General features: G+C 40.6%; 1 protein-coding gene across 3 annotated transcripts in view; it reads right to left on the reverse strand.

Moving 5' to 3' along the window:
- dpp6a (dipeptidyl-peptidase 6a) overlaps window positions 1-16,463 on the reverse strand; it is a 238,896-nt gene that overhangs the window by 200,229 nt on the left and 22,204 nt on the right. For 2 of the 3 annotated variants that reach the window (XR_004327416.1, XM_032503428.1), the window contains exon 1: window positions 15,197-15,469. The exons of the other annotated variant lie outside the window; for it this stretch is intronic. Coding sequence is in view for 1 of the 2 variants with exons in the window: in XM_032503428.1 (XP_032359319.1) it covers window positions 15,197-15,364 (168 nt within the window). In the remaining variant the exon portion in view is untranslated. Of the gene's footprint in view, window positions 1-15,196; window positions 15,470-16,463 lie in introns of those variants that run through there. 3 annotated transcript variants of the gene reach the window in all.

The raw sequence follows: 16,463 nt of genomic DNA on the forward strand, positions 1-16,463 counted from the left end.
CTATAAGCACAAAGCTAAAAGAATGGTACAGAATAGGACTACTACAAGCTCAAACACTGAGCCGCAAAATACAAGGGTATAAAACATATCACTGAATTAAATTAAAATCAAAAGTTAGCTGCCTCGTTGTCTGTTGCTAGCAGGGTCGCTGTGGGAGTGACAGGTGGAGAGGTGCTGCTGCTACTTCTTTCGGTTACAGTTGCTGGTTTTCTGGTGATTAGGTTGTTTAGCCTGTGATTGATTTATGAAGAAATCCAAAATGCGCTTTTGTGCCATGTTATAGGCAAGCTAACTTCTGTACTGTTTACCGGCCAGGAAAGTTCCCACAACTATCTTCACTCACGAAAGAGTGTCTGAGGTACAGATTCATTCTGCTCAAATTATGTGATTATCTCTTCCCAACGAAGTTGTAAAATCAAATTACATGTAATTGTAATGAAAGGGAGTAGGTTAATATCAATAATCAATTTATTAAAATAAATGTATGTCATTTTTAATTATGGTTGTAGTATGTCTACCTTTCGCTAAGGAGGTGCTGCAGCACCCTCCGCACCGCTAGTTCCCGTGGCCATGGCAGGGAGTCAAAATAAATATTAAGGGGAAATGTATCTGTCTACATTGAGGAGGCATTTGACCTAATATTGACTGCATGCCTCGCTTTGTTTCCTTACTCCAGCCTTTGCGAGCATGAGTAACCATCAAAAGTTACATTTTGGGGTAGTTTACTATTGTTTTGGGATTATGTTCTGAATCACAGCTCATTTGGCTCAATCTTTTTTTCAAGTTTTCTTTGTCTGAAGAAATCCCCGGAGTTTGAAAAAAATAATCAAATATGCATGGCATGACTGTGCCCATCTTGCATCCATTGTGGAGAGAAAAAGGCAATCCTTAAAGGCATTCAAGAAACCTCCAATTAATTCAAATGAATCCCTAACATCCATATCGTAATTAATAATATATGAGCTGCACACAAGACGTGGATGCACAAAAGTTAATTTAGCAGTGCAGAGCGACCCAATGCACTGCGAGGTAATATTCTTCTAATGTTTAGGGAATACACAACATTCCCCTCTATAACAGGTGCTTTTTCATGTTCTGTCTGCTTTAATGATCTCATTAGACAGCCACTCTAGCTGCGGAAGTGCCTATGGCACCTCTGCCATACAACAGGGAGTACAACAACAGCTCAGGACAAGCTGGGAGGGGAGGGCATCAGTCTGATGTCACAGTTGTATAAAAAAAAAAAAGCTGCTTACTTACAAGATGGAGAAGACTGAGAGCATACTTGAAAAAAAGGCTAATTGAATTCCCTGTGTACCGCCATGCACAAAGCCCTCCTCGCAGCACAAAGACCAGAGAGACGAGCTAAGAACGCTGGTAGACTGAGTTGTACATCAATACCCAGAAATCTAGCCGGCAGTTTCCCCAACTTCCTCTGCCAGGAAACAAATGGCACAGATTAATCATAGATCGGCCGATGGCAAAAGGCGGAGAAAAAAATGGTCCTATAGGCTGATTGTAAAGCTTTTACATTAGACACTCCTACAGCAGCAGGACGGCAAATGACACGATCGCCACTTTAGAACAAAGTTTTGCATCTTTAAAAACTGATAGAAGCCATAGTGTTGAAAAAAGGTGCACTGAGTTTACATCCAACATGTTATCTTCAGATAGATAAAGAGTCTCAGGATCCCGTTTTTCCTCCGTGAAATTGAAAATGAATGTGTTGTCATTAGGGCTGTGCACTTAATCAAAATGTAATCGTGATTATGATTTCGGCACCTAATGATCAGAAAACCAGAATAATCGCGAAAAACAGTTATTTAGTTCATTATGTTTTGCAAGTAATCTCTTATTTTCTCTTGTGTTCTGAATGAAAAATAAAGTTTCAATAGGACAAGCATTAGGGAAAAGTGTAGAGTTGTTTACTTATTAAACTTTTTTCATTGTTTAAGTTCTATAATTGCAACATCTTTCCAAAAGTCAACGAGTAACTTATCATCCACTAGTGCATAATTGAAATAAAAGATATTTGATAAGCAGAAATGTATTAATCCCATCACAGATTTGCTGGTTTCCCCTTCTCAAATGTGAGAATTTGTTGTTTTTCCTGTTTTATAACATTGTAGATTAAAAAATATTTAGATTTGGGCTTTTGGATGGACAAAACGAGACATTTAAAGACTTCAACTTTCACTACTTTACAACAAACGATTAATTATGACAGATTTGTAACAATGATTAAAACAACTGATACCGAAAGTCTCAAATTGAACGGCATAGTTTGAGCTAATTCAGAAAACAGGATCAAACTTGAATGACATTCCAAGTTTAATGTCACTTGGATACTCCAATCACATTCAAGCTGGAAAATTTCCATGTGCATATTCATGACAGGATGATTTGTCTGGAAGTTCCCTGCTACAAGCTCGGCTGATTCTGCTGCGTTTGGCTGCTATAGATTCAAGTCAGAGTCCAAGTAAGAAAGATGTTTACTTGCCCATGCTGACAGGATGTGGCTAATCTTGGCAGAATTATGGCCAAATTGTTTTCCTCAGCTTTGTTTTTAATAGGTTTCCAAACTCCCTCAACATGTTGGACTTTGTTTTCCAATTTGAAAGTCAAAAAATTGGAGTTGCTCTTGTTTTCTCCCTCTCCATCTGCCCTTCTGTCTGTCACTCACACTTGTTTTTGCCTCCATCATTCACCTCATTTTTACCTTGTTTCACAGACTATTGTTGCATTAAAACACAGATCCAATTTATCTATAGTATATATATCTGTATATTACTGTATTACACACACACACACACACAAAGGTAAATACTGTAGCGATGTAGCGAGATGTAGCGATTTTCAGACAAATTGAGTCGTTGCGTCGTCCTCTTGTTCATTCTGCGCACACGTCGGCCTGTGAAATGCAATTACACTCAATGCCATGAGTAAGTGGTGGAAACCAGCTTATCATGTCAGAGTCCTAACGAGAGTTACTGGGGGAAATCATCATTAATGCTGCGCACAAACACAGAGTTCCTCTGCAAGGGGAGGAAACAGGCCTTCATCTTCTTCTTTTTTTATCTTGCAACCCTCCTTGTCGTTGTAGGACGAGATCATTACAGTGAGAGAAACGGAAGCTGTGTTTATGACATGTGACACGCTGTACATGCAGGTTCACTTCTCCAATATATACTATAGATTTCTGGCATTATACAACAGACTGCCAATTTAGCATCTAATTGCAGTACTGTCCATTTATTAAGTGACGTCTGCTCGTCCAGACCACTGATCCAGACCTCAGTCAGAACATTTCCGGGTCAAAAACAGAGCCAAACCTCGCTACACCAGCCTGAAATCACTAACGATTAGCTGCATCGTCTTGATTTTGAGTTGCACAACCTTTTTGGACAAATTATATCTCAACTGTGCTTGAGCTTAACAGACCATGCTGGTGGCTTTGGATGGTTTACCCCATTAACAAATGCACACATAGTTATTGCTGTCTACTTTCCAAAGTACAGCATATGCTTTTAAATTAATTTTCTCTCTTGCAGGAAGTTCCCGTTCATTTCAGTGCAGTTTGAGAAAAGCTTGTAGATTTGAAACTTGCTTGAGATGGGCAATCCATCACACTGAATGTTTTTTCACCTTTAATTGTTGTCAAGGTTATGTTGTGATGCAGTTGTGAGAAGGAAAACTTACACTCTTCTGCTGAATATCTTTGTCTATTACAAAACCAGCCCTTATTATCCAGGGCCTAAAACATTATTTGGAACATGGTTAATGTATAGATTGATTCATTAATCAGCTTCAGAGTTGGTGAAAATATAACTTGAAAAGGAAACATTTAATGACGAATACCAGTACTAGTCTATATAACGGTTCATTCCTGGGATTGTTCGGATGCCGTCGTAAATTCCACCGGATGTCCGTTAACTTCCTCTTTCTTTGTGTTGACATTCTAAACTCCGGTAGATTTCTGATGACTATTGTTAACTACTCCTCAGATCTCTGCAGCTTGTACCCCTAGACTATTGGCCCAATCTGAGTTTTCGGTTGCACGACTAAAACAACTTATACATTTTCCTCCAAAACAAGTTCCTTGCCCAGGCTATTTTAGTTTATTTGAAGTATTTTTAATATATCTGTGGGAAAACAAAAAAAAAGATTGGGTGAGAGTGACGAAGGAGGGAAGGTGCAGAAGGAGGAGGAAGATGGAGCTATGGTGGTCCGACCTGACCTGAACAACGTGACGCCTCGTCCACCTTTCTGACACCGTCACACTTCTTGCTCTTTTGCACCTAGCTCAAAATACTTTGTTCTTCTTTGTTAGTTTGAGAACTCTCTAACCGTCTGAGAGAGATCATCCCTCTCCTCCATGAGATCCAGGATTTCAGTCTCGCTTTGGTAGATATGCTTCTCCACCTGTTTCAATTTCTTCTTCTTGTTCAATTTGCAGCTCCTTGGTCTCTCGAACTTAGCCTGTAACATTTGAGTCATTTTGTTTCTCCGCCTCATACTGTACCGCTTCCATCTTGTTGTACTCCTGCTTGCTCAGGCGCTGGGTGGCATCCATTTTCTCCCCCTGGAATTGGAGAGTTTTCCTGAGGTGGGAGATTTATGACTCGTGCTTTGTTATGGTCTTGTGGCTCTCTCTGTATTCTTCTTTGAACTCCCTCTTCCTGATCTCTGGAAGCTCCTCCAGCCTGATTATTCTCAGTTCCCAAGTGTGAATGCTTTAGCAAAAGCTCTCCCATTACTTCAGGGATTCTCTCTTTTCCCAAGGCTAACTTGCAGATGGAGGAAGCCTGGGGGAGGTGGTGGACGGCCCCGAGGACTGACAACAAGTCTTATCTCCTTTCTTGGTTTGTTTCTCCTATCCATGGCACTGTCTGAAGCAAACTGTAGTTGTCTGTAGCAGACAGTGGTTGTCTGTAGCAGACGGTTTGTAAAAGACTAGTCATCTGTAGCAGACTGTAGTTCCCTGTAGCTGTCTGTAGCAGACTGGTTGTAGCAGACTAGTCATCTGTAGCAGACTGTAGTTCCCTGTAGCTGTCTGTAGCAGACTGGTTGTAGCAGACTAGTCATCTGTAGCAGACTGTAGTCGTCAATAGCAGACTGTAGTTCCCTGTAGAAGACTGTAGTTCCCTGTAGAAGACTGTAGTTCCCTGTAGCTGTCTGTAGCAGACTGTAACAGACTAGTCCTCTGTAGCAGACTGTAGTCGTTGGTAGCAGACTGTAGTTGTCTGTAGCAGATTGTAGTTGTCTTTTGTACAGTGTAGTGGTCTGTTATGGGCTGTGGTCACCTGTAGCAGACTGTTTGTAGCAGACTGTAGTTGTCTGTAGCAGGCTGTATTTGCCTGTAGTTGTTTGTAGCAGACTGTAGTCATCGATAGCAGACTGTAGTTGCCTGTAGCAGACTGTAGTCATCGATAGCAGACTGTAGTTGCCTGTAGCAGACTGTAGTCATCGATAGCAGACTGTAGTTGCCTGTAGCAGACTGTAGTCATCGATAGCAGACTGTAGTTGCCTGTAGCAGACTGTAGTCATCGATAGCAGACTGTAGTTGCCTGTAGCAGACTGTAGTCATCGATAGCAGACTGTAGTTGCCTGTAGCAGACTGTAGTCATCGATAGCAGACTGTAGTTGCCTGTAGCAGACTGTAGTCATTGATAGCAGACTGTTTGTAGCAGGCAGTAGTTGTCTGTTCTAGACTTTTCTTGTCTCTAGTAGGCTTGTGCAGTACAGTATCTATTTTTTTTTTTACTTTTTGATATTTCACGGTGGGTATATAATATAAGACGGTATTTGTCTACAATAAAAATACTGCGATACTATACATGTTGCTGGTAATACTTGGAGATACTTACTTTGATCCAAGTAAGGCTTTAAATTCAGAACTTTTACTTGTGTATCTTTTGTGCATATTTCAAGCTGGTTGCTTCTTCCGAGAGTGTCCTGACTGTCCCTAATACATTCATTCCTCCCTCTTGTCCTAGCTGACCTCATCCAGGTGATGATGTCATGAATGAATATTGATGATAATGATGAATATTTTGGAAACTGTCCTAGGGGATGCATCCAAGAATGCAGAGTCATCTGAAATCTCAGATATTGCTGAAAACCTTTGCATTCCACTGGAAAGCCAAACACAGAGACAACTAGGCACTTAGCTCTAGGTTACTTTGTGTTTAGGATCAATTGTAAAATCTTAGCATGCTTAACTAACGTGCTAAACTAAGATTGGGAACATTTTACACATTATACCTGCTAAACATTAAGCTTAACACCTGTCCTGACAGCCTGACAGAGTCACTAGCATAGCGTATGTAGTCTTGCTATGAATGTTATTGCTAAATAAAATATACTTTCACTACTTCACCTAAACATAAGGGTGTAAAATGTTATAGGCATCTGCCAGTTAGGTTCCTGCTTCACAAAGCCAGGTTACATTTTACAAGCTCAGTCTGTCATGTTTTTTTTAAGTCTGAATGACCAATGGCAGCCCAGCAAATGTCCATCACCTAATTGGACAGACTACCATGAATTACTTTAGTCTTAAGCTAAATTATCCATCATTAGTCAGATCTGGCAGATCACAAAGACAGAGGAGAAACTGTGAGCTGGCATTGGAAGGATAATTGCTTCTCATGCTGTAGTAAATTATTTAGAAACCACTGGCTACTTTGTAGATAAAAATAGCTAAAATCCTATGGTATTCTTAGGAAAATGTTCAATGGTTATGTAAAGTGTGCTAACTAATTGTATGGTCCGTTAAAATACTTCTGACTGACTCCTCTTACTCTATATGCCCTTCTCCCCCTTTAAAAACAGTATATTACAAAAGTCAACAGGATACAGGCGCTTCAATGTCATCAATGTACTTCAATGAAAATAGTACTAGCAACTCATATTGCATGTGGTTCACTGAGTGCACTGGGACTATCTCAGTTTCGCTATGATGAATAACTACACGTAAAAACAGGGAAGAAAGAAATCAACATGACTGCTTGAACAAGCCCAATTACTGCATCTCCTCATAAAAGACGAGCGTCGCAGCATTCGGACCTTAACTAGAACGGGTCCTCAATCTCGAGCATTCAAACAATGTACTTTAGGCATAGATTGGGCGGGTGTATAAAATATTCAGCCACTGTATACTCATTATTTCGCTGAAGCACTCAGCATGGTGTAGCCTGGCTAAGTGGTGATTGATTGCTCGGGGCAGGGAGAGGGTGCAACAGACAGAGACGACAGATACTGTATGCACACGAAAGAAAAAAAAAAAAAAAAAAAAAAAAAAAAAAAAAAAAGCGTATAAAAATCTCAAGGATTTAATGTGGGACATTTTCATGCACGAGTCCGTAAAAGCAAGACACAGCACAGTGTGATGCCATTGTAACAGGTTTAAAAAAAAAAATTCTCTGTGGTGTAAATACATTAATAGCCCAACAATAAAAAAATAAGTGCAGTATACTGGGTTTCTATCAATATGGGCTTGATTGCCAAATAACAGTTATTTTGAACAGATGTTCAGTGTCTTTGAACAGCTGCACAGCTCCAAAATAATACAGCCACTCATTGTTTTCTCTGGAATCTCACTTTTGGCAAGCAATTGAAACGGACCATCATGTCGGACTAAGACTCAGACTTAAACCCCTAAATAACTCAATGATTGTACTACTATTTGCTGTTGTTGCTGTTTCATCCTGCATTGGAAAGCAAATTACAGGGACATTATTTGCCTTTAATTGAATAATAACTGTTCACAATAAAACTTAAGGATACATGAATATCATGATTGAGAGGGGTACTGATCACCAACTGTTCAAAACGACTGCATCAACACAAGGTGTGTTTAAACCCTGAACATTTTGGTAAAAATGTACCGAAACCAGACCAGATTTTAATACAAATATCACTGAGATAGTGCTCTCCCTTTGTGAACGCATCAGAAACTACATCAGTTACTTTGACAGCTAAGGATGCAATAACAGTGGCATTAAGCTCAGTAACGCAAACGCAAACAATTTTTTTCTTTTTTGGTGTTATGTTTCTTGATGCGCGCGCACACACACACACACACACACACACACACACATGCATCAAATGTTTAGAGATGTCACAATGATGGGTCCCAGCGGCACACCGAGAGCAGTTAGGGGTTTGGTACCTTGCTCAAGGGCAACTCAGCAGTGCCAAGGAAGTAAATCGCCATCTCTCCACACTCCGTACCTGGTCCCTCCGGGACCCTCTGGTTCCAAAAAACAAGTCTCTTCAGACTGAGCTTCTGCCGCTTCACACACACATTCATTACCTGTACTGACAATCTATTTGGAGTGTCTATATCAGGGGGGTGTTCAACGTTTTTTAAGCCATGGACTCCTTATCTGAAAGAAAGACGGATTATATAACTACATTTATTAAATTAAGTGGCAAATCTAAATGGGCCTACAATAAAAGCCTAAAGCCTTTATGCATACATGTTTACTGCATGGAATACTAAGCTAGTACACTAATGAATTTTACAATTCATGTTTTGTTAAAACACAATCCATAAAACACATTACCTGTATCTGTGGACCTTAGTGACTACATTACCTATACGCCAGTAAACTTACCATTAATGTCTTTTGTTCACTAATGGGCTTATAATATGTTAGGATTCATGTTAAGACATTTTTATTTTTGAAAAAAAAAAAGATGCAAAGGAACTCTCTTTGTTAATTTTGCCTGATGATGATGGTCTAGTGCCAAAACATTGCTGACTTTTAAATACATTTTTTGTAAGTTATACAATATGCAGGCGTTCCTTTGCGTTCCCTACTTATCCCCCTCCGACGCACCTGTCTCATGTTAGGGATTTACAAATTATTTTCTGTACTGAAAACCCTTTAAATATCAATAATTTGGAGGCCCCCTGCAGTAACTCGGAGAACCCCCTGTTGAAGATCTCTAGTCTATAGGTGTCATCCATAATTTAAAGAATAAGTTCACCAGATGAGAAGATCGATACTCTCATGTCTGATAGTGATATCAATCTTCTCCTGCAACTCTCACCAAGGAGATTCATTTCTAATAATGTTAAATAATTCATTTGAGATGGACTGTACACGCCTCAAATAATAATGAAACATTTTTGACATGTTTAAGATAGATATTTTGAGCTAAATGGACAAACCGGTTTGGCATTGGTTTCCTGGTTAATGAGCTAAATGTGTTGACATGTTTTGCTACACAGGTAAAAGTGAGAGCAGCATGTACAGGCTCCAAAGTAAGTTTTGAAAGTTGGGAATTTCAACGTCAGACAAAGTGATCCTTAAATTACTAGTATTGATCAGAAGCTCCATCAGTGCCCAATTACAGTCCTTATGTGCTCTTCAACTCACAGGCAGATGGACAGACAGGTGAATACTGGAAAACAACATCAGTCTGTTTCCAGGAGAGGAGATTACTTTACATCAGACCAAATAACATCCAACTAACTACCATGTCATATGATTTCAGCTCCTATGCCGCAAAAGCTGATAACTCCAGCCATCTGCCATCCTCGCTTGATTGCTTGACAAACAAATGTAGCCAAAGGGGAAACACTCAGTATGATGGATTCCAGTGTGCCTAATGAAATGCTGCTGTTGTGAGCTGGCACTGCTGAAAAACTGTGGCCCGCATAAAGGTCACTATAAATCAAGTCCCTCAGTCCCAGCCGCCCACATTTCTGATTTGGCAAAAACCTAACCCCAATCAAATATATAAATATCCCACGAGTATCCACAGGGAATTTCAAAACAAGAGCGCTCACTTTAAATAAGAGTTCTATAAACAGATAGGGCTGTAAACATTTGTCGATCTGCAGAAAATGAAATGACCAACATTTGGATAATCGGTTGAGGGATAATCATTGAAGTAATTTATTAAGCCAATTCACAAACATTTGTCAGTTTTAAAGCTTTTAAAATTCAACCTTTTTTTATTAAGGTTTTTCTCTGTTTTAGATGACTGTAAGTCAAATATAGTTGGGTTTTTGGCTGTTGGTCCGACAAAACACTGATCAAACAGGTGGGACCGGTAATGGACATTATTCACTAAATAAAAACAATAATTTCTTGCAGCCCAGTGTTTTATTTTAGTATGTGTAAAACCTTATTTCAGACCCCACTGGATGTGTTTTGAAAGCCTCAGAACGCAGCACCAACAATGTCAAAAGAGCTATGATGGTAATGCTGACTCACTGCAACACAGTGGTAACAGGTGCGCAGATACCAGATGTCTGGAAAATCATGGTGCTGGGTGCAGCAGGCATCGCACAGCGATCAATAAAGCAGCATGCATGCGGAGGTGGACAAAGAGTGCTGTGATTTCACTTCTTCATGAGGTTTGAAATGGCCGGGCATGAAAACAAAGTGAAGTGAGCTATTGACATAACACCTACAGGTTGGCCCGCAGCCATGACAGTTGTATTGAAAAGGCATTAACTGTGTAGTGGAGCAACGCATCATGCAGGGTGGTCCTCCATCAAAATGCACTCATCAGCCAGAAGGCGCACAAGCAGTTGGAACACACCAAACAGCTGTCCGAGGTATAAAACAGAAGCATTCTTTAGTATATAAACAGGTGCACATCTGCTTCCAGTCTGCACTCTGGGGCGAAAACAACGGGCAGCAAATTAGGCTGATGTTCAATTTAGGTGGCAGTTTGTACACAATGTTGTCTGGTGGAATAATCTCTGAAAAAATCACCTGTATCACCAGCCTTGATCGTAGCTTTTCAACCATCTCTTTTGTGGATTTTGAACAGCTATCCTGAACACCATTGTCGGGCTCCGGAGCTTCAGTAGTAACAGCAAATATTCAAAGCTCTGATTCAGTTTTAACCAAAATTGTGAAAATAAGCGTGATTTTGCATTTAGTTTTAGAGGCTTACAGAAGTAAATTGTCCAGTATTATAGTAGAGAACTGGTAAGATTCAAAGAAAGTCTGAAAGGAACTTAAAGCTCCATTGTGTAATTTTTTGAGTTGATTCTTACCAAAAACTGTTTGGGTTCTTTCACAAATATGTGCTCATTCATGTGTAATTACTTCTACCAATCAAAGTATTCTCGTTAACATAGAATCTGCCATTCACAATCATTCAGAATACATGGGGGCAACTCGCTCCTATATATTCTGCCATGTTGCACCTCCATCTTTATCGCGTTAAGGCTTTTGCACTTTTTTGCACTGCCGGCAGATTTGAAAGCCGGTTGCAGCTGGAGCATCACGCCTATTCTCTAGGACATGTAACGGAGTCGGCAAGGAAGTTAAAAGGAAAATTAAAAACGGCAACACGACGGGCAAAGCAAAAAGACCAAAGTTAATATTGGAGTGGCTTTTTCAAGATGGAAAGAGCAAGGATTTAATAAAAGACATCAAAGTTGCCTGCTTTCTTCTCAACAGGTAATTGTGCCCATTGTGTAAATTCAGCTAAAATTAGCACGGTTGTGCACATCACTGGAACGACATGTAGTACACTTTTTCTCGTGTTAATGATGAAAAGGGATTGCCTACCTTGTAACATAAAATGTAATCATATGTGTTGTTATTTCCCTGGCAGACAACCCACGTCTTGGAGTTGTAACACAGACTAGCTACAGCTAGAACAGCTGTGTGTAAACCATGGAGAGACAAAGAGCTAATTTCTGTTTCATTGACATTGTTCATACCACTCAGAGAAATACATTCAACACACATACCTCCGTTGCTTCTCTCCTACACTGTAAACATTGCTTTACACTATTTATCTTGGACAATACACAGAATAACGATAGCACTGATAGCACTTTACTAACATTAGCTTGCATTTGTATGGGAACTTGATAGCTAATGTTAGCAATGAAATGGTACCAAAATAACTTAAAACTATTATTACATTGGAAGGAACTCTTACGGACGCTAATTTTGCGTTTGGCCACCGTAGGAGATAAAAAGTGCTTGGAATGGGAGGGGCTACAAAATAATATTCAATCGGTTGTCATGGACAATTTCACTGCTAGATGGGAGAAATTCTTTCACAATGTAGCTTTAACTCTGTGTGGCAGAAATATGTTTTTTTCTGGTTATTATTCTTTAAATTTTATGACCCTTTAGATTAATCTCCCATAATAAAGATGGATAAATCAGCCAGAGCGATATACAGTATATCGGCTGCAATGAGCTGGCAGCGGTATATGGAAGCTAATAAATAAAAACTAAATTGCAGTGTCCAATCAGACAACGGAAGCCTTCACTGGAGGGGCACCAGTGTTCAGTCAAACTGAGAACCATGAAAAAAAGAAAAAAAAAATCAGAAAAAGTGTGTCTCCTCTTCTGCAGAGATAAATCTCTTACTCTATGTATTTCCTTTTTTCATTTCAGCCCAGAAAACCAACTCATTAGTTGTTCAACAACACCACCGCCTGTGCCCTTGAAGAGGGATGTTTGCTGTGTCAGAGAACAATTAGACACAAACGGAGTGAAAGAGCTGGAGATTGGGCGTCCGAGCCGTTTCAGGATGTTCTCACATTTGTGCCAGAAGCTTATAACATACATTTGCCGATAACAAGCATACAGGGCTCTCCACTCTGTACTGCAAGTGGAACAGGTAACGGGTAAGATAATAGCCTATGTGTCCCGTGGTTACATCTTTTCTGCCATTGCCCCTTGGGCATCTGAACGCAGACTGGTAGCCATTTCCTGTGCAGGCCAAACCCCTTGGGGGTGTTTTGGCATCCGTTTTCAAGTTCCTACTGGTTTCACTGAATCCCCAGCGGGTGGCAACGACGTCCAACCTTAATGTTAGGTGGACAGAAATAACGCTGTGTAGATTTCTTTCCATTATTGAGAGGACTTCCTGCTGAGACACTACAGTTAGTCACCGTCCCATGAGTACGGGTTTATTGTGCAGGAAGCAATCAGCTTGGTGCAATTAACCCGTCACGCTGCTTCGCTGTCATGTACTTTCCGCCACCTGCTAAATTCCACCCTAGAGGTTGAATAATTGTAGCTGATTGAGTCAATAAATCAAAGGGTGAATTTAGGGATGCAGGCATTTAAATACATCAATAAAGGCATTAGAAGCAATGCATCAATAATCAATTGTAGAAAATAAAAGGTAGGAATGTGTGCTTCTTTCTGTCTAGGGACAACACAAAACCTTTAAGGGCTAAAGTAAAATCAGGCCTGATTTAGCCTTGGATTAAACGTGTAGATCTCAGTGAAGAGGCCAACATTGACTAAAAGATTTCAGGAGTTGCAGGAGACTCCTCGGAGAGATGAAGCCCGTATGGAAGTCTTTTACAGCAGGTGCATTTCCACTGCTCTACTGCAACACTGTTGCTTCAACTGCAGGGAAACTGACTGAAAAAAAACTATTTTTTGTTTCCACTTTTAGATGAGTGCATGGTCTATAAACGGGTATTTTGAATAATGTGGCGTTTCTTAGCTTTGCGCAGAACATTCAAAGCAATAGTTTGACATTCTGGGACACGAGTGCTATCTTGTTGAGAGCTGAATGCCCAATCCGTAAAAAGGCATTGTATTGTATACATTGTATACAAACATGTCGGTGGATTCATGTCATGTGTATTTGACTAGTTGTGCTTTATGTGGCTATGGTCAAAGAGGAACGTCAGGGGCGCCCGGTTAGCTCATTGGGTACAATGTGCACCCATATGAAGAGGCTTATTCCTTGACACAGCAAAGGCCCAGGGTGTTAATGTGACCTGCAGCTGTTTTTCTCCACATCTTCCCCCTCTCTAACCCGTTTCACGTCTGATCTGTTCTGGTGATTAAAGGCGGAATGGCCAAAAAATAATCTTAAAAAAAAAAGAAAGAAGAGGAACATTAGGCTCCACAGGACACTTCTCATACTCTGATAGAGCACAACTATGGTACAAACTCAGTATCATCAAACTAATAATTACATAAAGAGCAGGGTTAAGGGGGATACCGATCCACACAAAAAAAAAAATACCACCACCTGTCTAAAATCGATACACCTAGTATAACACAAGGCGAGTTAAGAAAAGGAATAGCTTAGACACTGATGGTGGGCGCCTGGGTAGCTCACCTGGTAGAACGGGCGCCCATATATTAGAGGTTTACTCCTTGACACAGCAGGTTCAACTCCGACCTGCGGCCCTTTGCTGCATGTCATTCCCCCCCCTCTTTCCCCTTCCACGTCTTCATCCGTCCTCTATAAATAAAGGCTTAAAAATGCACAAGAAAATTGACCAAAATCCTCATGAACAACACCCGTGTTTACTTTTCATTATCCAGAGATAAACACACTCGCACAAAATAAGGCCACTGGGAGGAAAATACCATCTCCAGTCCAGGAACCATTTAGAAAAAGCCTGACTCCACACAGCTGTGGCCCACATCTTCCAAAATGGCCTTAAGCGTTTGCAGGGCACGGATAATTCAGCTATACTGTATATAAAGCATTCATGGGGCAAATTGGAAGAAAAAAAATTAGTTGGTCCAATTAGAAAATCAGTGAGTCAGTCTGGTTAAGCTACAATCAGCAGAGGACGTTAAGGCATGAAATATGAATGCACAATAAACTATGAACAACACACATTTAAACAATCAATCATTTAAAGTCTTTATAAGCCATGATACTGGCCCTTAATATCTGAAAGAGTCCCATGGGAAATTTGGTATTCACCCCACTCATACTTAGATGCCTGCAGCACCCAGCAGAAGGACAGCCAGGGTAATATATCCTGCACCTCGCAGCTTTAGACGCAGTAAAATATTAATGGGACCCTGCTTGGGCAAAGGGTTACCTCTGCCCTCATAGGCTATAGGAGGCAAACGAGACAAAGCCAAAACTCATAACTCATTATGATCGGCCCAGTAAAAACGGGACAAAACTTCCCAACTCCTTAAACTGCGATTCATATCCTCTCCGACTCCGCCAGCTCGGTTCTACTTGCAGGCAGGGAAGGGACACGTGAAATCAAAAAAGGGCGTGAACTATCAGAAATCCCCTCAGTGGGATAAAACAAAACAGAAGCCAGAGCCGAATGTGAACGTAAAGTACGCTAATTTCCAAACGCATCCGTAGATGCGCCAAAGCGCGTGAGGTTAATGGGAAACGGGATACTTCCTAAAGATGAATGAGGAACCAGATCATTGCACCGTCGTCATGCAAAAATAAAAACGAGGAGCCACTTTACCATTACGTTGCCCTGCATCTTTGCAGTCTCAATGAGATTTTTTTCCTTCATGTTTCCTTTCCTCCGCGGCTCCGATCTGCTTCCGAGAGGTTTAGATTTGTAGACTTTTGGACAGCTTCTGTCAGCTCTCAGTTCCAGACCCTTACTGTAGCTAGTGAGCCAGTTCATAAGTGGGTGGGCTTACAACCCAACGGATTGATGAACAAAAAAAAAAAAAGAAAAAGAAAAACAACGTGGGCTCTCCTCGGTGTACTGCTGAAAATGTAGAGTTGTCCTTCCTTGCATACAAAACAGTATATCACGGGATGGGTGTGTGTGTGTGGGGGGGGGGGGGGGGGGGGTAATTATAGCAGAGACTGAGATAAGTTTGAGTGGTTCATCAACCACTCGGATCATCGCTTGTCCCCTGTCTGAAGATGCCTAGCCGATGCTCTTTTCTGTTAATTTCAGAGAACCAGATACATCCCTCTTAATACATTCGCCTCCGGGGAGCTGAGAGTCGGTGTGCGTTGTCCAGGCTGCTGCTGATGCTGCAAGCTATCATTTCAAAGATGATGGACAGCGCATAATGGCACAGAAGCTTTAACCTGCAGGAAAAGTGACGCCAGTTCAGCTGTAATCGCATTTACATGGACATCAGGTGTGCACATCTCCCCATTACTTTGATCACTATGCAGACTGAATGATGGTCTTTTATGCGTGGTGATTATAAAAGCCTTAAAATGTCATGATTTTAGGGGAATTATCCACCGTAAGTTTGATCTTCCTGAATGCTTGTTCCTTAGACTGATAAATTATTTGTTGGCCCTTTAGATACTCTGTGTCCTTCATTCAAAACCATCTCTCCCCAAAACTTCACTCTCTGCCACATGACCCAATGTCTGCAGTTATATGGCACTAAAACATCATCCAACGTAGACAGACAGTCAGCCAAAAAGCAAACACTATCAAACTTTTCCAACTGTACTGTCTGGTTCCCAACATAGAGGTCAGGACCTCTGAGGGGGTCACAACATAAATCTAAGGGGTCACCAGGTGATCTACAGGAGAGGGAAACAAAGAAAATACATAGTCTTCTACAGAAAATGTTTTATATAAAAGCATCCCTTTGATCTTTGTTCTTCCTTTATAATTTTTTTTTTTTTTAAATGGCCCAAATTATTCTAATATAAATAAGAAAAACTATTTGGTTGCTGTAAAGTAGAAACAGTGTTTTGGAAAAAATATTTAATGTTCTCGGTCTAATAATTGGGAAACAAATGGACCC

Source organism: Etheostoma spectabile, chromosome 22 (assembly GCF_008692095.1).
Source record: "Etheostoma spectabile isolate EspeVRDwgs_2016 chromosome 22, UIUC_Espe_1.0, whole genome shotgun sequence".
In the NCBI taxonomy this organism is placed as follows: Eukaryota; Metazoa; Chordata; class Actinopteri; order Perciformes; family Percidae; genus Etheostoma; species Etheostoma spectabile.